Here is a 26862-nt window from a genome sequence, read left to right on the forward strand (position 1 = left end):
GGAGAAGATCAGTAGCCCCAGGGTTCCAGGTAGACAGAAAGGCAAGTCAGGATCTGCACCTTGAAGAGTGACCAAGGTGTGGGTTTCTGGGCCACTCTTAATGATCCTGCAGCTGAGGCAAAAGATACCTAGTGTACTGGAGCAATTTGTTGGAAGTGGGGCAAGAGCAACTCCTGTTTTGTTCTTTTGTTTATGCTCCAGAGGGAAGATAGAGCTAGGGTCCTCCAGATGGACAGGCTTGTTTACCTTTTACTTGTGATGCTCTGACTGACTTCCTTCTGTTGCTAGACTGTGACGTCTTTAGGGAAGCTTACCTGCCCCTCCTCCTTCTGCCCTTTCCATTCCTTTGTCCTCCAGCTGTCCAGGAGAGAGGAGACATCCCTTTGTCTCTGCTCTCTCTCCGAGCATGGGGCTGACTCCTACACCTGGGAGTTATGCCTCCAACTTAGCTAGTTAGAACTAGGTATGCCTTTTCTATCTATTATGTATTTATCTAAATAAAGTAGCTTTTCTTATTTTACTAAGTCTCCAGTCTCAGTGATGCTGACGCAGGGTAAAAGCCTGCTTTCTTAGGCAAACGCACGCACATGCTGGCAGACTCGCATTTCAACATCTGCTGTTACTCTGCTGCTGTGGTGTTGCTTTAAACTAAATTAAGCACACAAATTACACACAGCACAACACAATTGACAGTTCTATATAGCCTGGGCTAGGTATTTGTAGACCTGAGGTCCTATCTCCTGCATGCTGCATCCGATCAGTTAAAGGGCTGGTTCCTTCTTCTACAGCTGTTGGCTTCTTCTGTGGTTTCAAGCTGTTTCAGGGCTCTTCTGAAGAGTCTGTGGATCAATCATCAGAGTTTGGTGGCAAAGGTATCTCCTTGGGGCTTGGATGACGAAATACAGGCTCTGATGCCTGCAACTCCATGTGGAACAGACCATGGATACATCTTTTCTTCAAGGCTGTTTTGGAAGAGGGCTCTGCCTCTGAGGATGTCTGGTCTGGGGTAGGGATGATTGAGAATTTCACTGAAATCAAATTTGGCACCAGACTTCCTGATAGTCCGCAGGTTCACTATCTTTGTGGACCGATCCTGAATACTGCTAGTTTCTCCAGCTTTTCCCGACACTGGATTTAAAATAAAAAAAAGCACATCAAACTTTGCTTTGCTAATCTGAAATTCACCAGTCTGCATCTTTGCTTTGCTAACTTGAAATTGAATGGCCTATGTCTTTGCTTCACAACCCATGTCTTTGCTTTCCTCCGCGTGCTTTTTGCTTCATTGATGTGAAACTGACTGGCCTATGTGTTTGCTTTACAGTAAGGCCCCACTCATACGGTGAGTTATATTCCAGACCCCCGCCTAAAAGCGAAACCTGCTGAAAAGCAGAACTCCTTCAATAGAATGGCACCTGAAGCGTGAAAAACACCGTAAAAGTGGAACAAGCACTGTATGAGTGGGGCTTACTCTAATTGAAAACCGCTGTATTAGCGGACCGCCAAAAAGCGGGCCACCGAAAAGCGGGGCCCTACTGTACTAACAATAAACTGACAAGCCCGTGTCTTTGCTTTGCTAATGTGAAATTGACTAGTCTGCAGCATCTTTGTTTTGCATTAAAACAATCTCTTACTTTATCCCAAGGATGTTATTTTTTATTTTTACTTAATAAAATTTATATACCGCTTGATTGTGACAGACCCTCTAAGTGGTTTACAAGCAATGTTAAAATTATCAATCAAAACAATTACAAATAAGTAATTAAAAACATAAGAACTGGGTGTAACCACTTAGTAGTAAATAGAAAACTGGTCCATTGGCTTGAAGAAACAAAGTTTAGAGAGGTGTAGTGCTGGCTTTTCCCTGGGATGCATTTAACAAGAATCTGTTTTTATGAATTGCAGGAATGCAAAGAGGTAGTTGCATATTTTAGTCATCAGTTGCTAGACAGCCTACAGAAAGCTACTCGATTATCCTTGGATGCCGTTAAAAAGCGAATATTTGTTTCAAGGTATGTGTGGTGAAGGAAATTTCACACAGGCTGACATTTCAACTTGCTAAATCTTGAAATGGGTTTTCTTTTTCTCCTCTGCCCCGTTCTCTTGCAACTGACAAAATACTTGTACTTTTTTTGTCAGTAGCAGAAAAACATGAATGAGGAAATTCCAGCTGAATTCTTCTTCACATTTAACTTTCTTGTTGTGAAACTATGGAGTCTTCAATACTCATTTCTAATATTCAATTCTTAAATCATTTGAAGTCATACCTTTAACCAAACTCCAGAAGTTCTAGCCCTTTTTGAACCTTACTGATGGCCTCATGTCTTGTCCTCCCAAGCTCCCACCTGGGTCAAATTTCCCTACTCGCATAGAATGGACTGTGTAGATGAAAATTGTGCCCCTTGATGTAATTTTGGCCCATCCTTAGATTGGACTATGGAGTAAAGTTGTGACCCCTCTGTGAGCATACCTCATTATTCTGAACTACTAGAAAGGAGTTTTATAACAGAGGGGATGATGACGTGACTGTAAATGGCACTTATCAGAATGTAATTTCCAAGCCCTTTTAGGATTAGCCAAAAGGTGTCATGTGATATCTCTAAGAATATGCCCCACCACTCCCTGACTACTTGGAAAGCTTTTTTTCCTCACTATGCAAGACCTAAATTCAGTATAATCAGTCAAGATAGTGAATAACAAAAGCTATGTCCAGGTGTAGTCATTATAACCATTCCTTCTCTTGAACCTATGCTTTGCACTTAGGTTTGTACTGCAGTTTTTAAAAAAAACATTTTATGTTGACACTGGTCTTAGTGAAGAGTTATTTTAGACAATGGATTGTATTTAAGGTAGCACTAATGAGATTGTTTCATCAGCACAAGGATTCTCCTTGCACGACAGAATGTTCTCTCCTTCTCTCCCCCCCCCGCACACTCCCTAAATTTGTGTGAGTTTCCCCAACCCTCCTTAGCAGTTTTGAGGATGATGCTGGGCACACGCAGGGGGAGGAAAGTTGCTCTAGCTCAAATTTCTGCATTGAGCAGGGGGTTGGACTCAATGGCCTTTATAGGCCCATGCAGCTCTATGATTCTATGAAATAGTTCATTGAATACCTTCCATTCTGTTTCTATGAACATTTTAAAGGTGTAATGGACCTGTTTTTTTATTTAATATTTTGCTGGTTGCTGCTTTAATAATAATTCTCTTAGGCATTTTCACAGCAGCCTTGTAAGGGAGGCCAAATTACAAATTTTAAAGCGGATTGCTTTAAAGGAATGTAGTTACATTCTGTTCTTTTTTAGTATTTTGGGAGGAGGATCTCTTGATGGTAGCCCATGTGTCAGAGGCTTTTAAAAAAAAACTTGAGGGGTCCTCAGCATCCATGTATCCCTGAGTTTGCATACAGCCCAGCATCAGCAGATGGCTAAGAAAGGATTTGAACCAGGATTACTCCAGTCCTAGTCTGACACACTATAATCCCTACAATATGTTGATTCCCCAGACTTTCTACTATTTTTGTTTGTGTCTGGATATACACAGCAAGGGGGGGGGGAAGCCATGGGATCAATAACTTGTATCAAAACATTAGCTTTGTTTAATACATTTTGTAGTGGCATATTTTATAATATATTCCCCATTTCATTTTCAGCTCCAGCTCTTTTGGACGGCCACCCTATTTACCTCAGACATCTACTAAACCTGAAGATGTTATTTCATTTCTAAAAGCTGAAGTGCATTTAGCTATTCCAAATGTGGTAATTGATTTATGCAATCAAGAAGATGGAGTCCTTAATTTCTCCTGATTATCCTGACTTCTGCAATGCCATTCATTATGTTTATTGAGGGTTTAGATAAAGTAGTGCACTACACATACCACATCTGGAAATGATCAAAAATATTTGTTTACAACACACATGCAAAGCATCTTTCTGAGAACTCACAAGTTTACAGACAGCTGATAGCAGTTAAATTACAGAGAGGGTTGGTGACGGGGGAAAGGATTTAAATAAACCAGTTGAGATAGATGGTGCAAACAGGGCCGGCGGCAAGGGCGGGCCCTGGCTGAAGGCCCCATGGCCAACAGGGTCCCCTGAAGGGCACCTTGTTAGGGCGGGAGAGTATAGCAATCCGCAGCAGGCTCCTTGCCAAGGATTGCAGGGAGGGAGCTTCCAGACTGCCTGCCCATTCGTTCGCTTGCTCTAACTACCTTTCTGTCCTGTCTCCTGCTGCTACGCATGCTGTACACAGGGCTGCCATCAACCCAGATGGCGGTGGAGGCTTCTTTAATATGCTGATGCCCCTACCACCATGTAGCATGCATGCGTGCCATCAACCCAGATGGCAGCAGAGGCATCAGGCCCTTAGGGAAACCTCAGCCGCTATCTTGGTTGATGGCAAGCTTGCAGCTAGCACAGCAGGCTCTAGCATGCCTGGTGCTAGCCCTGGCGACCAACATTTATCTCAAGGGAGAGGTTGGTGGAGCATGTTGCAAGCAGCCATCATGGGCCTGCGCGGCAGTGGGGGGGTGCCTGGGATTCCCTCCCACAATCTGTGCCAGACATAGTGGAAGGGAGCGCTACCTACCCACCCTAAGGAGGGGCCCTACAGGTAGAGGTAGGTGATGTGTGCGTGCTTGTACCAGGACCTGGGGCAGGCTAGTGCCCAAGGGCATTGGCCTGCCTGGTGCTGGCCCTGGGTGCAAATCTGTCTACTAAGTCTGTGGTTAAGAGCAGTTGATACACAGTGTAATAAAGCTGCAACTTCAAATGAGATTTTGGGTGCTCTTCCATGAACAGGAAGAATGGCAACTTTTACTTTCCTGTTCATAAAAGAGAAGCTGCAGTCTGGTCTGAAGTTGCAGTCCTAATGTTTCATAGTTCATATGAGACCAGTGATGTGAATATATTTTTGCTTACATGGGCTTATGCATTTTAACTATTTTTAGCTTTCCTGGGCAAATGCCTGTCTGACTCTCTGAGTTTAAGAGAGTTATATTGGACTTAATGAAAAACATCTATGTTTTGCATAGGTAATGGTTCCTAGTTTAGATGATATCCAGCAGGCCATCAATCGTATGATTCAGTTGACACTGGATGTAAGCCGTGGTGTGGCACACTGGGGACAGCAACACCTGCTAAAATCCAGCACCAACCTGGAAAGCAACATTCCTCCAACGCCCAGCACAGTAGGAGGGAAAGCATCAAGAAAAGAAGAAAGTGAGATAATGGCTTGTTCTACTTCTTTCGCCATTTCTTCTAAAATTTCAAAATTGCTCTTTAAAACTGCATTTGGCCCAGGCTGCTTTTACACTGAACGTTTACTGTGAAATAGTATGTTACGTTCACTTGCTTGTTAAGGAGTATCTACACAGTGTTGTGAATAAAACATCCTCCTCTCATGTTTTCCCCATTCAGCTTCTCTCCCCTCCCCCCTGCCCCAAAGCTCAGAAAATCTAACTTTTTAAATTTCAATAGAATAGCTGGGCAATTTTGCCTAGTGTAAATGACCTATCACACTGCTATTCTGGACTTTATAGATTACTCTGCTTCCAGCTTTATGGTCTGTCTGTTTCAAGGAATCGCCTCTAACATGTTAACCCTTCCTTTTCCAAACAGCATTGGCTGGTTCATGTTGGCTTAGCATGAATGTGTGAGTGTGCAGGCTCCCAGACAGGAGTTTGTGGCCACTTCACTCCTCCTCAGTCATTTTGCTGCTGTGCTGTGCTGTGCTGACCTGAGCTAAACCATAGTTTGGTTTAGTGCGTTGTCTGAACCTGGGCTTGTGGTTTAGCTGTCTCCAGACTAACCAGGAGCTGCAACAAAGGTTTATACGAAGCATGGCTTGGCTTAATGTGATATACAAACCAAGCTATTGCCTTTTTCTCCAGTTTTTGCTCTATCTCCTTAAATTGCAGGAGGAAAGGGGCCGATCTCAAGTGCAGTGAGGGGGTCTTTAACATATCTCCCATACACAATGGTTTCAAAGAAAATCACCCCCACTCCACTCCAACATTTGGGACTAGGGAAAGGGGACCCACTTGGCTATGGAGTGTTAGAAGCCTGGAAACAGAGTTACTATTCTACTTCCACCTTAAAGCACAGCAATAATTGGGGGCTATGAAACTGTACAATACTGGAAGCACCCCAGAAAAGACTAACAGTGTAATCACTGTATTCAATAGTACTTATTCTTAGGTAAGTATGCCTAACTATATATTACACCAGATTATGAGATTACACTTTGAGAAATTGTATTAATCAAAATAGATATCTCTAGTGGGCATTAGGACACACCCAAATGGGCAATGTGTTCCTCCTATTGCTTGAGGAAGGGAAATATTGACTCTTCACACGAAGCTCTCAAGTACCCACTGCCCAAATGTCAGTTCGTTTTTCCTGCCTCGCTTGACCAGTAATTCTTTCACCTTGCTCTTCAGTCTGGCCTGTTTTTAACTAATTTCATCTTGATGCTATTTCTTGGTTTCTGGCCTATGTAGATGTTGGTTGCTGTTTGCTGAGTGTGATTAGCAGTGATTTTTGGTATTACAATTAACTGGAGAAATCAAATTTACTGAAGGTATGAGAGGCTGTTGGGTGACCGTTCTGTCTGTTATTCCTCTCTGTCTCTACATCTTTTCACTGATTCCTTGTTCACCTTTAATGAATTGATTTCCTGATTGTTTCCCCTCAACCATAATTAATTCTCTCAGTGATTCAAATTAGTTCTAACAGAAAAAACCCTCCTTTTACTCCATCATCAATCCTTCCCACCTTTCTGTTCTTAAGTAATTGTTAACTGCTGAACCCTGCTTTCAGCAAAATGCCCAAAGATTTAAAGAAGCGATCTTCTGCATTCTCTGAAGAGGCACAAAGCTCAGTGGCACATTTAACGTTGTTGTATTATTTTTGTGGACTACTAAAGGGTTTCCTACATGTTGATGAAGGATGTTTTGTAACAATAACAAGATATAGTGTAATGTCATATAATATGGAGTTATCTGAAGGACAGCCTTCACCTATATCAATCTGCTGAGACTCTGAGAGTGGAGGCTCTTCTTACTTGTCTACTTCCAAGAACATTTAAGCTGCTGATCATGAGGCAGATGGTATTTTCCTAGTGGTCCCACAGCTCTGGAGCTCACTATGTACAGAACTCTGATAGGCAGTGGGTTGCTAGGGCTGAACTAGCAGGCACAGGTTTAGGACTCTGTAGGCCAGAGGGCCCTGCAAAGGCCAGGGGACCCACAAATGACCCCAAAGACAACCCAGTAGCACTGTGGCAAAGCAGCAGTGGCACCATAAGCACCCGAGGCTCTAGCTGCCCACTATTTAAATTTCAAAAATTTCTGACCTTAGCAGTGAGTGAAACCAGTTAGACACCATCTGTGTAGTTGAGATCTGTACAGTGCAGTACTTCATTTTGCACCACTTTACTGCATGTGCTGGCCAGCACCCTTGCTCTTATCTGCCTGCTTGCCATGCAACCAGCCAGCCAGGGAGGGAGGGAAAAAAGAGTGTGGCCAACACAGAAGCGGCTGAAAAGAAAAGGGGGAGGGGAAGCCAAGATAGGGCAGCAAGGACAGGGAAAAGTGAAGCGGACGGGGGTGGGGGACACACTGGAAGGTACCTGGTCTGAGCACCCTCAAACTTGGCAGTGCCTTTGCTGACAGGTTTTTAAAGCTTTCCTAAAGGCTTAAATTGTGGCCAGTCTCCTTTGACTTGTCTTTCCTTGAATAAGCCTTATGCTATTTCTTTTCTCTTGCTGCTGGGTTTTTGGTGATAATTACTTATTGCTGCTGAGGTTTTTTTTTGTTATAGTTTGTATTGTATTTTAATTTCGGTCTGAATTTTGGGCTGAAAAAATGCTGTTTTCATTAGCTTTTCAAAAACTTAACTGAGTTAAACACCAATCCTAATGGGAAGTGTGGCGTGGTGAATTCACCTCTGTATCTGGAGCCCTTTTTTGTTCTGCCAGCTCCAGGTGGTAGCATTTATCCATCACAGCTTTCAGTGGCTGCAATGGGGGCCTCCCCAGCAGTAGAGTTTCCTCATCTTCACTGATAGAGGCCAATGGATAGGGACATCCACTCAGTTATGTGGCTAACTCCCAAGGTTATCTCTAGCAGCACAAATTGGGAGTTAGCCTTATATCACATTTTACGATTTTATTATGGAAACTGCCTTGAAAGAATTTTACTCCTTAAGACAGCCTATAAATATTTTAAATTAATTAAAATATTAGAAAAGCTGTTAACAATATGACAAATAACAGCTGCTATTATTTTTTCTGATGTTTTCTTTCACTTTAAAGAGTGAAAACTGCACTCATGGTACTAAAGAAACTTATTCAGGTATTCTAACATCCTGTTCGTCAGTCTGTTCTCCACTGGGCACTAGGACACCCCCAAATGGGTATTGTCTGGTTTAAAAATGAAATAGGAACATTATGTAGACCTATTTCATAGCAGAAGTATTTAGTAACAACAGCAGATTTTGAGAATCAACCAGCCCACCTTTTCCTCAGACACAAATAACAACAGACACAGTCTTCTCAGGTAAAAAGAGATAAAGAATATTTACTCATGACCTTTCATATGTTCAGGAAACCTAGGCTGTAGCTTAGATGGAAAAAGTAGGAGTCTTAGTCCATTTAGTCTTTGGTGATGATGCTCTCAGGAAGAGCATCTGCCATGCTGCCTCTGCTAGAAGTGAAAGCTCAATAATGGTGGATATGCAGGAATCTACTAATCCCTTTTACAAAGGAAAGAGAAGCTAGGTAACCCCACCCTTTAGGAAATTACATAATGGTAAACAGGTACATATATTCCCCAAATATTAGTTAGAGGAAACATCTCCCTATCAAAGGGGCAGCATGCAAGCTTGTTTAAACCCAACATTGTCTTCCTCTCCTAGTGCCAGTAGGATTAACAGTATCACAAATAGTTGGATTGGTAGTCTTTATTTCTCAAAAATGTATAATTATATTAAAAAGTTTCTGAGAACCAGCAGAGAGGCAGCTCAAGATGCTTCACCCTCAGACAAGGAGTAGGACGCTGCTGGAGCCATCCTGTCAGATTCAGAGAGTGACCAGGAAGCTACACTAATACCAGCAGAGAGGAGTCTCCAGTGGGTGTTGGAACACTGGAGGCAGTCAACCTGTTTAAGAACCACAAGCTCTCGAAAGAGGGCAGGCTGATTGCAAACACCTGGCCTCAGACGCTGAGCTTAAAAGGCCGTGAGTGGCTTGAGGCTCTCACTGGAAATAGCATCAACCTTTTGCGTCTCCTTGTAGCCAGCCCAGCTTGTGATCCCATGTCTTTGATGCTGCCAGGCCTAATCGGAACTCCAGTACCTTGACTTTGGACTCTCCCAGGACTTGTCTGTCCTACACTGTCTTGGCTCTTCCCATCTGGTATTTATACTTACTGTAGTTGCAGGCCTCTTTGCCTCAACTCAAGCCTGACAGATGTACGGCCTGGCTGCTGGCCACTATCTGCTAATTACATTACTGCAGCCATAAATTATTTCACTGGGTTGGCAGAGACTAACAACAATCCAGGAATGTACAGGGGTACCTTTGAAATGTGGACTATGAAATAAACAAATAGTGTTAAATGCCATGATTTTTATGCTCAAGAAGTAATATTTATTAGCATAGATTTCTGCTAATTATGAAACTATGGAATTTGCTCCCACAAGATGCAGTAATTGGCCACCAGCTTGGATGGCTTTAAAAGAAGATTAGACGAATTCATGGAGGACTGGGCTATCAATGGCTACTAGCCATGATGGCTGTGCTTTGCCACCCTAGTCAGAGGCAGTATGCTTCTGAAAACCAGTTGCCGGAAGCCTCAGGAGGGGAGAGTGTTCTTGTGCTCAGGTCCTGCTTGCGGGCTTCCCCCAGGCACCTGGTTGGCCACTGTGAGAACAGGATGCTGGACTAGATGGGCCACTGGCCTGATCCAGCAGGCCCTTCTTATGTTCTTATGTTTTTGTTGTGTCTTATGTTATCTTGACATTATATTATGTTGTGTCTTTACGTTACAAATGATATTTTTCAGAACCACCAGAAGAGATGTTTCCCACAAGAAAGCTGAGAAATTTTTATCCTGGTGTGGCAGAACACAAAGATATTTCCAAGTTAGTTGTGCTTCTGTCCTCATCGGTAAATTCAGTACGGAAAGCTGCTAGTGAAGCCCTCCAAGACTTTCAAAAATATAAAGCTCTGTGGACGGAAGATAGGGATGCTAAAGTTCAGGTAAACTGAATTCTGAGCCTTCAGTGGCAATCTTATCATTGCATCCCTTTACTCATCTGGTTTATGGTTGAAAGTTAGTGCATGGGATCCTTCAGTATTGGAGTCCTCTGGACTCTGCACACAGGAAAAGTTGTTGTTGTATCCGAAGGGGTAGTTGCAGTATGTTAACAATCTAGTTTTTCATCGCAAAGTATCATGAAATGCAGATTTACAGACTATTGTTTGCTCTATTTAGAAAGCAATCTTAAGCTCCTGGGGGGTCAGCTGAGAAGACTGGATGTTGCAGACATCCCTCTCTGCCCGCAGAAAGGAAGGTCTGCAGTTGGAGAAAGATGTGCTGAGAGCAGTGGCAGAAAGTTCATCTACCATAAGTGCTCTGACAGAACCAGGAGAAGAAAAATGAGAGCCAGTGTGGTGTAGTGGTTAGAGTGCTAGACTAGCACCTGGGAGACCAGGATTCGAATCCCCACCAAGCCTTGAAGCTCACTGGGTGACCTTGGGCCAGTTACTGTCTTTCAGTCTAACCTATCTCACAGGGTTGTTGTGGAGATTAAATGAGGATGAAAAGAACCATGTATGTCACCTGGCTGCTTGGAAAAAAGGTGGGATATACATAAATAAATGGATGGGGAGGCCATCAGTCTGTAGGAAATCAGTGGAAAGGATTTTTTTATAAAAAAAAGCAAAAGGGGGGAGATAAGGAAAAAAGTTGCATCCTCATTATTTTATTATTATTATTATTATTATTATTATTTATTAAATGTATTAGTCGCCCATCTGGCTGGTTTACCAGCCACTCTGGGCGATGTACAACATAGATGTACATCTTTTGCTCTGGCTGGCGCAAACCCAGCAGTGCTTAGGAAATAGTGGTTCCACTGCCATGGATTTTCTCCTCCCCATAATAGTATTTCTCTGCACAATGACAAAATGCAAAGAAATGCAGAACTGAGCATTCATGGTCCTCAGTAGCAAGCATGGTATCCATAACTTTGTGCTGTGCTAGTGGAGGCCTCACATTGTGTTATTTGAAGTCCACATAGCTAGACTGCTTCCATGCCAGTTCTGTCTGGATTCTCATAATACACTCATCAGTTACAAAGCATCCAGATGACAATACAACACTGTTACATCCCAGTGTTGTCCTTCCATCTTTTTTGAAAACTTGGTTTGTGGTGTTTTTTCTAACTGTAATTGTGCTTGTGGCACCAGTCTGGCTTGTGTGGACTGGTAAAATACTATTAATACACCAGGTGGCAAGAGTGGTTTATGAGGCAATTGGTGAGGATAATTTCTTCTCTACCTCTAGCCCCCATCTGATGTTGTTTGCCCCTCCTCCAATTAGATTATAGCTGCCTTCGTGTCAGAAAATTATCCCACGTATGATCCCTAAATGTGCTAAGGTGAAACCTGGCCTCACACAAATCCCCTCAAATTCTGCCCCCACCACATGTTTGTTTGTATATCTAGCTTGCAGTGATAGCATTCACAGCCCTCACCAGAAAGCACAAGAAAAATAACTTGCATGAACAGCCGGACATAGTACTGCATTGTATTTGTGGTTTGGAAATTGAAGTGCAGGGTTATTTCCATTGCAAGTCTTGGCTTTAAGCAGTTGGGATAGGCTCCTGGGTTAGCCTGGTAGTTGGCAGATGGCAGCATGCAAGGAGCAGAGGATGATTGGGATGTGTGGAATCAGTGTAGGTAAATAGAATGTGGAATGCAAAAGTTGTCGTTTGCAGCTCTGTTGTAGTTGCTATATGCACGTGAGTCACTCTGCATGTTGTCTTAGAAATAATACTACTATACTGAATACTGTTTTAACACAATAAAATAATATGTATTAATAGTCAGTTCCAACCGCTTACAGCAATTTTTGGCCAGTAATCCCTCTCTAACCGAGATCAGGTCAGAGATTCTTCATTATGCTACCTTTGAACAAGAGATAGAAGATTTAAAGCCTACAATTTCTGTTGGCCCCATTGAACTGAATACAGGTATGAAAACCATTTTCTTTGTGTGTAATGTGCAGGAAAATAAATTGTTGCTTTGGGTGCTAATTAAAGTACAATTTATATATAAAATACATAGTTTGCTTGTAACTTTTAAGGGGCATAATTAATATTTGCAGCTATAGTCAGTAATCTGTGGGCATAAATATCTTAACAAATTACACAGAGAAACATTACGCTTGGCTGTAGTTTTAAATTATTTTATTTTCTAAGCAGTGTTTGGAATAGCTGCATCAATTGTAAATTCCTACTTTTCATGTAACCTTGAATTGATCTTTTCCTATTGTTTTTAGATCTTCAGACTGTCTTTTGTCCATCCTAGAAAAATCCCTTAATTTTTTTATGGCACCAAATTAAGTGGAAATTTGGTTGTAGCAAAACAAATTCATGGAACTTTTACTCTGAACCACAGTTATTAGGCAGACAAAAGACTGTGCCATAGCCCAGTAATCAACCATATTCTGTTAAGAAAGTAAGAAGCAATCCAGTCACCTCTAAAGTCCAATCTAGAAGTTATCCTTTATGCGGGACAAGAAAAAATGGAGAGGGAAGGGGAGCTATGGGCACTGGCCCTACCCCTATGGTCCCCACCTCTGACTGCTTTGCCCTCAAACCACCATGCATTGGATTGGGAGTCAGAAGTGGAAGCCTATGTATATTCGGCTGGATATGTGTGGCTCCACTATGCAACTGAGGACTCCAACTGTATAGGGTTTCTGATTGCATGGAGCAGTCTATGCACAATCAATTGAATGTGCATAAGTTTCCCCTTCATATCTTCTATCCAACATGTGAAGGTTTTAGCTGTTGCAGAGTAGCGAAATTAGGCACTTGAGCATCTGAGTGAGCTTTGTGTGTTTCAATCCTTTCTAAATATCACGCCTTCCCTGGAATTAGTCAGACTGAGACTTTAAGCTTTAAAATAAGAAATAACTACTTTATTCTGGAAGTACATACTTGATAGGAAAGAGTTTTACATCTAGCTAACTAGCTAAGTTGGAGATGCAAACACTAAGCCTAGTGTTTGCCCTCATGCTGGGAGGAGAGAGACGGACAAAGAGAAGATGTCTGCTCTCCCTCTCAAGAGAATGAAGCCAAAGCTGGAAGATGTGGTCAACATCCTGAGAATATCAGTCTAACAATACCTGATGGAATGCCTCTCCCGATATGAACCCACCTGAACACTACGTTCAAGATCAAAGGCCCTCCTCTGGGTGCCTACTCCAAGGGAAGCTCGGAGGGTGGCAACAAGGGAGAGGGCCTTCTCAGTGGTGGCCCTCAGATTATGGAATGATCTCTCTGATGAGGTGCGCCTGGCGCCAACACTGTTATCCTTTCGGCGCCAGGTCAAGACTTTCCTCTTCTCCCAGGCATTTTAGCATGTGTTTTTAAATTGTTTTTATATTGTTTTGAATTTTAAAATTGTGTTTTAAATTGTTTTTAAAATATGTTTTTAAATTGTGTATTTGTTTTAATGTTTTTGATTACTGTAAACTGCCCAGAGAGCTTCGGCTATGGGGCGGTATACAAGTGCAATAAATAAAAATAATAAAATAAATAACAGGAAGGAGGTGATCAAAGGATAGGTCTAGCCTAGCAATCAGGAGGTCTCTCTATCTACCCTTTTAACCCCATGCTGCCCCAACACACAGGGGCGTCACTACCGGGATGCGGAGGGTGTGGCCCGCACCCAGGTGTCACCATGAGACGGGTGACACCCAGAGCCGCCCCTCCCCATGCCGTTGCCTGGCAAGGTTGCTCCAACTCCTCCTCGGAGGCGGGTGGGTGGGTGGGTGGGTGGGTGAGACCGGGAGCAGCGTCAGCGTTCCCAGGCCTTCTCTGTCTGGGTGCCCCTCCGGCGCGCGCCCTCCCAGGGGCATGGATGGGGTGGCTGGCCTCGAGTGTGCACACACAACACCAGAGGTCCGCACCCCCCCGCACTCCCGTTAGTGACGCCGCTGCCAACCCACCAAGTTGAACCACATATTCCAACATTAGCCTGGCTCCCTACCAAGAAGCTGACTCAGGAAACTGGATATTTCTGCATGAAGCTTTATTCAAGAATTCAGTACAGGAATGCAGCATCACACTCTAAGGCATAAATCAGGATTAGGGAAACACACTTATCTCTAGGCTTATCTCTAGGCATAGTGGAGGCGACAAGACTAATTATCACAACACAGAAAACAAGCATTGATATATAATCAGTGAGATGTGAGATCTGCACACTATGGGTTAATTTGAGCAGCTTCTTACTTCTGTTACAAGGCGAGAGCTTACTCTAGGAGCAAAAAGAAAACTGCCTAATTAACAGCATCTCTTTTCAGCCAGTGGTCTTGGCCAAAGTGTTAATGCTTGCTCTGATAAACTTATTTTGCTTTCAACTCTCTGAAAAAACTGCCTGTCAGTTGTTGATGAAGGGGATGTTTGTGGGCTTTCCTTGACAGAGATCCTAACAGGGCTACTAAACACAGAGCGTCCAGAGATTTCTGGAAGTATCTTTCTCAGGGTTACCCCAGCCCCCTTCCAACATCTTCATTCTCCCAATCTTGCCAAGGAGTCTCCATGGGCCCATGACAGGTCAGGGGGTGGAAGTGGGGGAGGACAGTGCCAGTAGCGGCATCACTAGCGGGAGTGTGGGGGGGTGCGGACCTCCGGTGCGCACCCTCCCAGGGGCATGGATGAGGTGGCTGGGCTCACGTGTGCGCACACATGCATGCGCACTTGAGGCCAGCCACCCCGTCCATGCCCCTGGGAGGGCGCGTGCCTGAGGGGCACCCAGACGGAGAAGGCCTGGGAATGCCGGAACGCCTGCCTCGCCCTGCTGACGCTGCTCCCGGTCTTGCCCACCCACCTCCAAGGAGGAGTTGGAGCAGCCTTGCCGGGCAACAGCGCAGGCCGGGGAGGCTCTGGGTGTCACCCCCCTCATGGTGACACCCAGGTGCGGGCTGCACCCTCCGCACCCCGGTAGTGATGCCCCTGAGAGCCAGTACTTGCATCCAGCATTCTTGCCCTTTCACATGTTCTTGGAACATGTGATAGATAACTTCTGTGCAGAGAACCTTCTCTATGTTCTTAAGTTCTGGCCCTGTTACAGGAAAGAATGATATAATAGAAACTTTTTCCCCCTTGGCCACTGTATTTCTTGCTTCTAATTGTTACTTAGCTTTAACCAAGGTACTTGAAATTAGTGGGACTCTGTTAGTAGGTGCAAAGGCCAAGTAAATTTAAAAACATGAAGTCATTATTGAGATTCTGCTGTATCCTGCCCAAACTGAGTAGTTAGTTGCAGACCCATGTTCTGAAGGACACACAGCCTTCATTTTGAAAATATTCCTCTGGGTAAACCCAAAGCTCCTTGGGAGCGCAAAACTACTTGCACAGCTCTTGAGGTCCCAGCCTAAACACAGTATTTTTTCTAACTAGATTGTTCTTGTTAAAATTTGCTTGTGCAATTTCCTTTCAGTGTGTGACATACAAAAGGTAGTTGATTTGCATATACAGTATAATCTAGAGATGATAATTTTTTAACAGAACCAATGAAATTGGCACTCTCAATTGAAGCCAAAGCATGGAAAATGTTACTCTGTCGCTATTTAAATGAGGAATACAAGAAGAAAATGCAAGACATGATAACGTTTATAACAGAATATTTGAAAAAACTTTCTCGACCAATTCGAGATTTAGATGATGTCAGATTTGCTATGGAAGCTCTGTCTCATATACGAGACAAAGAAATAGAAATGGATATGACTATGGGGCCCATTGAAGTAAGTTCTTTCAAAAATAAGAACTATTGTAGTAGATACTGCCTTTTTTACAATATGAATTATGAGGCATTCTGCTTTTTTTGCTTGTTTTTAGGAAGCCTATACAATTTTAAACAGGTTTGAAGTTGAAGTGACCAAGGAGGAATCAGAAGGAGTTGATACATTACGGTATTCTTTTATTAAGCTACAGAGCAAAGCAGTAAGTATATAAAATAAGCCATTGTGCTAGAATTAAGGGGGATTCATACAAGTTCATTAGTATCAGCTTGGAGTGTATAGAGTAATCTGGCTTTTGCTCCAAGATCAACAGTCCTGCTTTATGAATCTCCATGATGCTGCTTGACTGGATATGATTGGAGGGTTGTGTTCCTGTGTCAGTTTATTTAATGAACCTGTTTCACATTTCTATCCAAACCAAGTTACCTCTTCTGGTTCATGGCTGTGTCCCTTTTCCAGTGGGTACTAGGATATCCCCAAGTGGGTAATGTGTTCCTCTTATTGCATGTGTCAGAAAAATGTTAACACTCTATAGAAAGTTCTCTATACCCCTCTTGTCAGTGGGATGGAGCTGCAACTCTTGCTTTCCAGCAATGGCATCACTACCACTTATTGGGAGGAGAGAGGTGGGGGGAAGACCAATGTGGTGGGGACACAATGGCAGGAACGCCAGATTGGTTCCAATGGTGTGCCCCACTGGATAAGCTGCTCCAGACCAATGGTTCCTTTGAAATCTACAAGCTACAGACCTGTTACTTCTTAAAGTCAATTCTTTGCAATTGTTCTGCTTAGTATATTTTAGAATCCTTCTGAAAGGCAACTTGTAAAAACAGTTTATTTCTAGATAAGGTTGACAGCAGCTGTCTGAGTTCTTGGAGTCTGGAAGGCGATCCATCAACTTATGAAGCTGATGCTGTATGGGTGTTGCTATCCTTGAGTCTTACTTCTAGTAAATATCCCTTTATATTTCAGTCCAGTGTCCAAGATGAGCTCATTCAAGTCCAGCCCAAGTTTAAGAGCCAGCTGCTGGAGGCTGTTGAGGTTTTCCGTGAGGACGTGTCAACCTATGAAATAGCATATGATACGGTAGTTTATCCAAACCGTCTGCAGAGGACTATATATCTGTCTCATCTAATCTTGTCTTGTGTTGGAGAAAGAACTAATATTAAGAAAAAGCAAGTGGGCTTGAAAATTTAAATTGCAGTTATTTATAGTTTTAACAGAAATGGTAATCTTCAGTCAAGAACAATTCTGCTATTCTTTCATATTAGAATAAGTGCTATAAAGGAAAAATGTACACATGCAGTAAAATATAGGCCTCTAACTAGGAATGGACAGATAAATCTCTTTCCAGCCCATATCAATTTCACATGTATTTATGAATAAGTCTCTTCTTTAAATGTGTATTTTTTTCAAGATATGCATTTCTAAACCTATTTTACTCTAAAACTACTCATCTGTAACGCATTTGGTATTTTTTCACTCAAGAACGTTATCACAAAATTCAGAAAAGTGAAGGATAGTTATGTTCTGATACGCACTTTAGTTTGGGAGGTGATCAGATCAGTTTGCATTAGGAATTCACAGAAATCAAATTCCTCATGCATTCTTACAACATGAAATTCCTCTCATATAGCGCTTGTGAGGTTTATGTGTGTTGAAGCGGTGTGAGAACAGAGCATAGGATTCAGTCTTTTTAAAAAATGCTGTTTGTTATTGCCTATGCTTTGCCTATTTCAGGAGGGACCTATGGTTCCAAATACACCACCTCAAGAAGCTAGCAATAGATTGCAGATATTCCAGGTAAGAATGTTAAAGATGTTAAATTGAGTGGCATGGTACTTGGGTAGGTCTTAATGGATAATTGAGTGATAATTTTGTTTTTTAATTCTTCATTGCTTCCGACATCAATGATTGCCACCGCACCAAAGAAGACTTGCAACACAGTTATGGATTAATGTTATATTTATTTAAAATATAACAATTATAGATTACAGCCAATTCTTCCAATCAGAATAAACCTACTTCGGGCAGGTGAGGATACCTAGCTGTGAGGGTTTTATCCTTCCTGTTCCCTGGGCATGTCAGTCTCTACAGACCATGACTCCCTAGCAAAGTATGTGGGTGAAATTATTCCTCCTTGCCAGTAGAGTCAATGACGTGTTTCCAACCTCCGCATCCCGGCGTTCATCCTGATGCGCAAGTTGGTCCCACAAGGGCACCCCCAAGATCCCCACCAGCCACACTTTACTGGCAGTTCCCTAGTGAGTGCCCTTTAATACAATGCCTCAGTCACCTATTTTGTACCCCATTTTCCTCACCTGCCCGAATTCCATGCCAGCCAAACCAAAAGACTCACATCCTCCCCTATTTAGCCAATTGAATCAAATCCCAGCAGTATGGAGTAGGCAAAACGAACGGGAATCTGAAATCAGAATCCCCCCCAAAATTCCTACTCAGCCCCAACTGGCGACTAGCAAAGCCCATACTGACCGTGGGGGAGGGGGTGCCGCAAGGCAAAGAAAGGCACGATTCAAGGGAGGAGCTGGCTTATATGCACTGCTCCTCCCTTACTCAGATTGGCCCAGAGGCCCCACGTGGACTAAATTGAAACCCTTCGGGAATGTTCCCGAGTCTTCCTGAAAGGTGTGGTGGCAGCAAACACGCCCCCGCTTTGGCGGGAATCCCATTACCCTATTCAGTACAAAGTAGCGCACTAAAATATTTGCCTTCACATATCAATTAATTAATTACATTCATTGTGCACCTTTCCTCAAAGGAGCTCAAGTTAGCATACATGGTTTGACCCCCCATTTTATTCACACAACAATCCTGTGAGGTAGGTTAGACTGAGAGAGAGTACTGGCCCAAGGTGAGTGAGCTTCATGGCTAAGTTGGGATTTAAATCTGGGTAGCCTTGGTTTTAGTCTAATACTCTCCAACCATTACATCAGATGTTCAGATTTGTCTTTGAAACTGTAAAGATTAGAATCATACTTTTTAAATGAAAGGTAGAATCCTTTTGTGGTGCCCATATGAAGCCTGGTGCCCACTCTGAAGCAGGGTGAGTCAAGACACCTATTGTGTGACTGCATCATTCTGATGAGTTCTACACCAGATAGTTGTTCATTTTGTGAAAGTATTGCATTATATCTGAACTTTAGCTGTCTTTTTATCACTAAACATTTTCTGCTTTCCATTTTTCACTGCCTATGCAATCGTATTTCTTGCCATTGTAATTCTTATTATGATAGCCTTGCGGCTAACCTTTCACATGACAATGTGAGAGCCAACTGACTGCCCTAAATCTTGTATAGCTATTTGACTCTGAAAGATAAGAACTCATCAAGCATTACAAGATATCCTACTATCAGAACCACTTTTGGTGGGTAAGATATTGGTGAAGTTGGCATGGTGCAAATGCATTGGAGTATCCAATCTGGTGCTCCCACCAATACATTTGCACTCTCTGACCTTGTCCCTCCTCCTCTGCCTCCTGATATACAGTAGTAACACAGTCGACAGGAAGACAGGTGAGCACTGCCACCCCTCCGACCACTACTGTGTTACAGCATCTGACAAAGTAGTATCACAAATCCTTTTCATTCCTATGTGCCATGTGGGGGAAGGGCCATAGCTCAGTGATAGAGCATTTGCTTTGCATGCAGCCAGGTTTAGTCCCCAGCAGATCCAGGTAAGGCTGGGAGAGACTCCTACCTGAAATCCTGGAGAGTTGCTGTCAGTCAGTGTAGACAAAACTGACCTACATGGATCAATGGTTTGACTCAGTATAAGACACCTTCCTTTCTCTCTCTCTCTCTCTCTCTCTCTCTCTCTCTCTCTCTGTATATACGTATATCTATCCCATCCTTCATCCCAGTAGGAGCCTAGAGCGTCAAGCAAAAAAGGGTAAAAACACTCTAAAACCTTAAAAATAGACTTTAATATATATTTAAACATCTTTTAAAACATATTAAAACATCTTTAAAGACATCTTTTTAAAAAAGCTTAAAAAACATCTTAAAAAGTAATTCCAGCACAGACACAGACAGGGATAAGGTCTCTACTTAAAAGTCTTGTTGAGTGAGGAAGGTCTTCAGTAGGCATCGAAAAGATAACAGAGATAGCACCTATCTAATATTTAAGGGGAGGGAATTCCAAAGGGTAGGTGCCACTACACTAAAGGTCCATTTCCTATGTTGTGTGGAATAGACCTCCTGATAGGATGGCATCTGCAGGAGGCCCTTGTCTGCAGAGCGCAGTGATCGACTGGGTATATAAAGGATAAGACAATCTTTCAGGTATCCTGGTCCCACACTATATAGGGCTTTGTACCCCCAAACCAGAACCTTCACCTTGGCCCAGTGGCTAACGGGCAGCCAGTGCAATTCTTTCAGCAGAGGGATGACATGTTCGTGATACCCTGCACCAGTGAGCAGTTGCGCTGCCGCATTTTGCACCAGCTGCAGCTTCTGGACCGACTGCAAAGAGTGCATTCCAGTAATCCATCCTTGAGGTTACCATTGCATGGACAACAGTGGTCAGGCTATCCTGATCCAGAAATGACTGCAGCTGTCTTACTGAGGTCACCTGGGCTTCTAGCCCATAAGGGAGCTGGGGCTCAACATCATCCCCCCTCCATGCACCATTTCCCTCCAACCCCGAGGTCTGGGCTTATTCAGATAAGCTTCATGGAAGTCTCTCACCAAGTCCGGGATGTGGATGTCATCTGCTGTTTCCCAGGAACATTCAGAGAGATCATATCCCTTCCAGTGCATTAGATACTGAAGGCACCCACAGCGCTTCCTCAAGTCTAGGATCTGCTCCACCTTGAACTCCTCCTGCCCATTCACTGAGAGGGGGGGAGACGGCTCCACTGGTGCTCGATGTTGGTTGGGAGGATAATCCAACGTCAGCAGAGAGCGATGAAACACGGTGTATTTTGAAGGTGGGGGGGTAGCTTCAGACGGAAAGCCACTGGGTTGATTTGCGCTTCCACCTTGAAAGGCCCTACTCTCCAATCCTGCAACTTGTGGCAACTACCTAGCATAGGCAAATAGTGCATAGACAGCCAGACTCTATCTCCTACTTGGATGGAGGACCCCTCTTGGCGATGCTGGTCGGCAGCTCTCTTATAGTCCTCCTTGGCTGGATCTAACTGCTCCTTCAGTAGTTGTTGCATGGCTTGGACTTCTTGTACAAACTCCTCCTCCGCCAGGATAGATGGATTGATTTGAGGGGTGGTATCCTAGGTTGGCGAAGAAAGGAGTCTGTTGTGTGTGAGCGTGCACGGCATTATTGTAAGCGAACTCCGCCAATGGTAAACAGGGAGCCCAATCATCATGCTGGTAATTGACATAACAACGTAAATACTGTTCTAGGATAGCATTCACTCTTTCCGTTTGCCCATCAGTTTGTGGATGATGCGCTGAAGACAGCCTCAGCACACTCTGTAGTAATTGCCACATCGCATGCAGAACCTCACTGTAAATTGTGTCCCTCGATCTGAGACCAGACTGTCCGGCAGACCGTGCAACCGGTACACATGCTGCAAGTACAAACAGGCTGTCTCTTGTGCATTAGGGAGTCCAGTACACAGAATGAAATGAGCCATTTTCGTGAAGGCATCCACTACTACCAACACTGTGGTTTTCCCTTGCGAGGTAGGAAGATCTGTGATAAAGTTCATGGTGAACATCTGCCAGGGACCCTGTGGAGTGGTTCTAGGAGCCCCGCCAGCCATCCTGTGGTATGTTTGGCCCGTGTGCAATTGGGGCAAGATCGAACATAGTGCTCCACCTCCTTTTTCATCCGGGGCCACCAAAACTCCCTGGTTACTGCTTGTAAAGTCTTAAAGACCCCAAAATGTCCTGTGGTAGGGGAGTCATGGCACTGATGCAGCACTCTGGCTCTTGTTTCTCCAGAGGGCATATAAATGGCATCATGGTGATATAACACCCCCTCCTTCCAAGTAAAGCCCTCCTACCCCGAATCAGTCTGCATGGCGAAATCAGAGAGCTTCGCCTTGAGAAATGGGTCCCACTCTTGTGCCGCACGTAAACCAGACATCCAGGAATCCTAACATGCACTGACTACCACCTTGCTCTGGAGGAATAATGAACTGTGGGAACTTTGGAGTGGGATTCTCCAGGTACTCAGGTTTGCAGGACAGAGTGTCTGCTCTCTTATTCTGGGCTTGAGGAATATAATGGATTTTGAAATGGAGGCGTGCGAAGAACTGCGCCCAGCGCACCTGTCTCTGGTTCAGCTTGCGGGCGGTGTGGAGGCTCTAGAATTCCAATGATCCGTGTGTACCTCAATCTCGTGCTGCGCCCCCTCCAAATGATGTCGCCAAGTTTTGAAGGCATCCCGGATGGCCAGCAATTCCTTTTCCCACATGGTGTAATTTTGTTCAGAATCAGTCATCTTCTGTGAGAAGTAAGTGCAAGGTCTCAGACCTCCCCCTCTCTGCACTGGTTGCAAAAGAACCCCACCGATGGCTATGTCTGATAGATCTGCCTCCACCACAAAGGGACACGTGGGGCCGGCGTGCTGCAAGATGGGCTCCGAAACAAACTGCTGTTTCAGTTCTTCAAAGACTTGTTGCGCGGCTTCAACAGAAAGGACCTGAGCCCTTCAGGCAATCTGTGAGAGGTGCTGTCTGGTCAGAATAATTAGCTATGAAGCGATGGTAGTAATTGGCAAATCCCAAAAAACGCTGTAGGCCCTTCTTGGTTTTGGGGAGCTGCCACGTGAGAATGCAGTGAATCTTCCCAGGGTCCATCTCCACCCCTGCTGGTGAAATGCGATACCCCAAAAAATCCAATGTGGTCAGATCAAAACCTTACTTTTCCAACTTGGCCTAGAGGCAGTGCTCCCTCAGCCTCTGCAATACAGCTTACACGTGTGCTTCATGTTCCTCAGGGGAGTCTGAGTAGACCAATATATTATCTATATACACAATCATAAAGTGATCTACATTGTCTCTAAAGATGTCATTCATGAAATTCTGGAAGACTGTTGGGGCGCCAGACAATCTGAAAGGCATTACTAGATATTCATACTGTCCATAGTGTGTCTTAAACGCAGTATTCCACTCATTCCCTCCTTCATCCGCACCAAGTTATAAGCCCCCCTCAAGTCCAGCATGGTGTATATCTTGGCGGATCGCAACCACTCCAACATCTCCTTGATGAGCAGCAAGGGGTATCTGTTGGGGATGGTGATATGATTTAAAGCTCTGTAGTCATTACACGGGCGTAATTCTTCACCTTTCTTCTTGACAAACAGCAGAGGTGCCCCAGCCGGGGACTGAGAGGGGCAGATAAAGCCTCTCTTCAGGTTGGTGTCCAAAAATTCCCTCAGCGCTGCCAACTCTGGTTCCGACAGGGAGTAAATCCATCCAGTGGGGATACGTGCCCCTGGCATAAAATTTATGGTACAGTCATACGGGCGGTGGGGGGGCAGATGATCCACCTCTTTCTTGTCAAATACATCCCAAAACTTCTCATACTTGGCAGGTAAGGATGCTTCCTCTTGAGGAAGCACTCCAGCCACTACCTCCAGCCTGAGCTTCTTCGATGGCTGACAGCATTGATGACAGTACTTTGAGGTGAACACCACCACTGCCTCATCTCAGAAAATAGTTGTGTTGTGTTGGACCAACCAAGGCATTCCCAACACCACTGGGAAGCGAGGTGAGGATGCCACATAGAATGACAGTCCTTCCCGATGCCCAGGAATCTCCATTTCTAATTTCTCCATTGCTCTGGTCACCTTTCCTGACTTTAAAGGCTGTCCATCTATGGTTTCAACTGCCAGAGGTTGTTCCAGTTCTCGGATCGGGATGCCATGCTCCCGAATGAAATCGCTGTCCATGAAACTTGACGAGGCGCGCCAGCTCATCCAAAACTTCTGAATTAAGTCCATTCCTGTAAAATTACATCAAACCGGGATCATTGTAATCCATTTCTTGGGACAAGACATGAAAAGTGTTAGTGTACACCCCCACTGAGCCTCTTCCCTGCCTTAGGGTTCCCAGCTGGCGGGCCACTGTTTCCTTCCTGTGTGGATCACGAAACATCACGTTCAAACTGTCTCAGTACTGGGTCATTGCGAATCAAGTACGGGGTAGCCCATTTGGCCTCCTCTCCTTCCAGCAGGCTAATGATGAATGCTACCTTTGCGTTATCGGTCAGGAACTCCACCTGCCTCACATGGATGTACAACTCACACTGGGCTAAGAACGTAGCGAACTGGTCGCTTTGGCCCCCATAACGTGCAGGGAGCCCCACTGGGCACTTGACGGGGGCTGCCACCGCTCCGGGCGGCACGGCTTGGATCTGGGCAATCAGTGCTCGAAGATTCTGATTGTCCGCTTGCAAGGCTTGAGTGGCTGTTCGAAGGGTCTGATTCTCGGTTTGCAGGACTTGTGTAACTGCTTGGAGATTCTGGAGGTTGGCATACAAGGTTTCCACGGTGACTGGGATTCCCCCGATGGCTCCGTTCGCATCCATGTCATCCGCCATGGGAACAGGCACGAGGTGGGAGTGTGGCTGAATCAAACTGTCCTGTTCAGAGTGGGATTCACGAGGCTGAGACGAGGGTGCAATCAATTCTTGTTTTATTAAATTAATCAATACATCAAAGGCAGCGCACCTCATAGAAAACCCTATGCTAACTCACTACAACTTCCTAACTACACTCTAGACATGCTCTGCAACGTGTGGAAGGAGTTGATTCAGCGCCCAGTTTTGAATGTGGCAGACTTAAATAGGAAGGTCTTCGAGCGTAACCTCTCACTCTTGCGCACACACACCCTCTGCCCCATCCGCTTCTCCAGACGTCGTGTGCACGGTGAAGGGGAGCGAACATCCAAAGCCTCGGACAGAACAGGTTCCTTATCTGCAGGTTGGGGAGCAGCGGGCGGGAAAGCGTCGGGCGTCTCTAGGACCCTGCTTGTTGAAGGAGGAGTTACTGCTTTCTCAGGAGCATCCCTTAATGGTCCCAGGGGTGTGCTTGGAGGCTGAGGGCTGTGTCCTTGGAGGGCAGGGCTATCCGTGGGAACTGACGGAGCAGCAAGCTCACTCTCCTCCTCAAGGTCAGGACTAGCCTCAACAACAACTGGAATGTCCCGGCTTTCTAACTGCTGTGGCACCTGAAACTCATGCCTTCCCCCTCCCCGCTCCTCATGAGAGGGCCTGGGCTCAACATTTTGCATACACAACTGGATCAAGTCCTTCAAGGTGCTTGGCAGAGTGGAGTGCGCCAACTCATTAAGTACTCCTTAAGTACTCATTAAGTCCACTCCTGTAAAAGTACATCAAGGCCGGGTTATTGTAGTCCGTTTCTTGGGATAATACATGAAATGCGTTGGTATACACCCCCATGGATCCCGTTCCTTGCTTCAAGGTCCCCAGTTGGTGGGCCACCGTCTCCTTCCATTGAGGATCATGGAACATTTCTGACATGACAGTCATGAAAGCTGTATGTTGCAAAACAGGGTCATTTTTGATCAGGTACGGGGTGGTCCATTTGGCCACCTCCCACTCTAGGAGGCTGATGGTGAATGCCACCTTGGCATCATCGGTTGGAAACTTGGCTTGGCATACGCTAATGTTCAATTCACACTGGGTAGGAACTTGGCGAAGTGGTCACTCTGGCCACCATAGTGTGAGGGTAGCTGCACGGAAGACGACTGGCACCACAACAGGCTGCTCTGCCGTTCTCTGGGCTATCAGTGTTCGAAGGTTCTGGTTCTCAGCTTGCAGAGTCTGGGTGATGAGTCGGAGGTTCTGGATCTCGGCATACAAAGTCTCAAGGGTGACTGGGATTCCCCTTGCTGTGCCACCGTTTTCCTCCATGTTATCAGTCATGGGAACGTTGGAAAAGAGGGATGGTGGCTGAGTCAAACTATCCTGCCCAGAATGCAATTCACGAGATGGAGACAAGGCTGAAATGAATTCTTGCTTTATTAGAGTAATTGAGACATCAAAGGCAGCATGCTTCATAGACCTTGCTACACAAACTCATTACTGTCCCTAACTAAGCTACCTAAGCATACTCTGCATCATGTGAAGAAAGTTGACTCAGCACCCAGGTCAGGGGCGCTCTGGCTTAAGTAGGGAAGGTCTTCACCCGTAATCTCTGACTCCTTCGAGGAGCCGCCCTCTGGATGAGGTGCTTCTCGCAACGTCTCAAATGGGGCAAAAGGGGGCGCGTCTCTGCCGGCTCATCTGACAATACAGTCTCAATAGGTGCCGGCTCAGCTTCAGGAGGCGGGGATGGGTTTGAAGTTTCAGGAGAGGAGCTCGGGGGGGTTGAGTTGGTGTGCGCACCAGGACATCCTCCAACGGCTCTGTTGAGGCAGCTGGAGGTGGCACAAAGTCTTCTTCGGCGGGAGAACTGTCCGTGGGAACTGGCACAGAGTCAACCACACCCCCTCCCCCATGATCCTCAAAAGTGTCTACACCTTCTGATTCTTCCCCTTGCTCTAACTGAGGGATCTGCAACTCATCCAGCCCTCTTCCTTGGTTTCCATAAAGGAGCTGGGGCTGGACATCGTGTTTCTATCTCCTTTTGCTTTCCTTCTTTCTCTAGCCATTTTAAGAGTTTCTTCAGTCATCCATGGAGGTTTTCCTCTCTTTTTAACTAGAGGTATTGTCTTTTTGCATTCTTCCCTGATAATGTCCCTGACTTCACTCCATAGTTCTTCTGCTTCTCTGTCAACTAAGTTTAAAGCGTTAAATCTGTTCCTTATTGGATCTTTATATTCTTCTGGGATGTTATTTAAATTGTGTTTTGGTGTTATTACTTTGTTGTTCTTCTTT

General features: G+C 44.7%; 1 protein-coding gene across 1 annotated transcript in view; it reads left to right on the top strand.

The window, feature by feature from the left end:
• Positions 1 to 26862, top strand: part of DNAH8 (dynein axonemal heavy chain 8) — a 338579-nt gene that overhangs the window by 99633 nt on the left and 212084 nt on the right. Inside the window, exons 24-32 of the mRNA XM_061624897.1 lie at positions 1903 to 2009; positions 3653 to 3752; positions 5027 to 5213; positions 10058 to 10254; positions 12125 to 12251; positions 15801 to 16036; positions 16131 to 16235; positions 17006 to 17119; positions 17774 to 17836. Of these exons, the coding sequence (XP_061480881.1) occupies positions 1903 to 2009; positions 3653 to 3752; positions 5027 to 5213; positions 10058 to 10254; positions 12125 to 12251; positions 15801 to 16036; positions 16131 to 16235; positions 17006 to 17119; positions 17774 to 17836 (1236 nt within the window). The remainder of the gene's footprint in view (positions 1 to 1902; positions 2010 to 3652; positions 3753 to 5026; positions 5214 to 10057; positions 10255 to 12124; positions 12252 to 15800; positions 16037 to 16130; positions 16236 to 17005; positions 17120 to 17773; positions 17837 to 26862) is intronic.

This window comes from Rhineura floridana, chromosome 4, assembly GCF_030035675.1.
Source record: "Rhineura floridana isolate rRhiFlo1 chromosome 4, rRhiFlo1.hap2, whole genome shotgun sequence".
Classification (NCBI taxonomy): domain Eukaryota; kingdom Metazoa; phylum Chordata; class Lepidosauria; order Squamata; family Rhineuridae; genus Rhineura; species Rhineura floridana.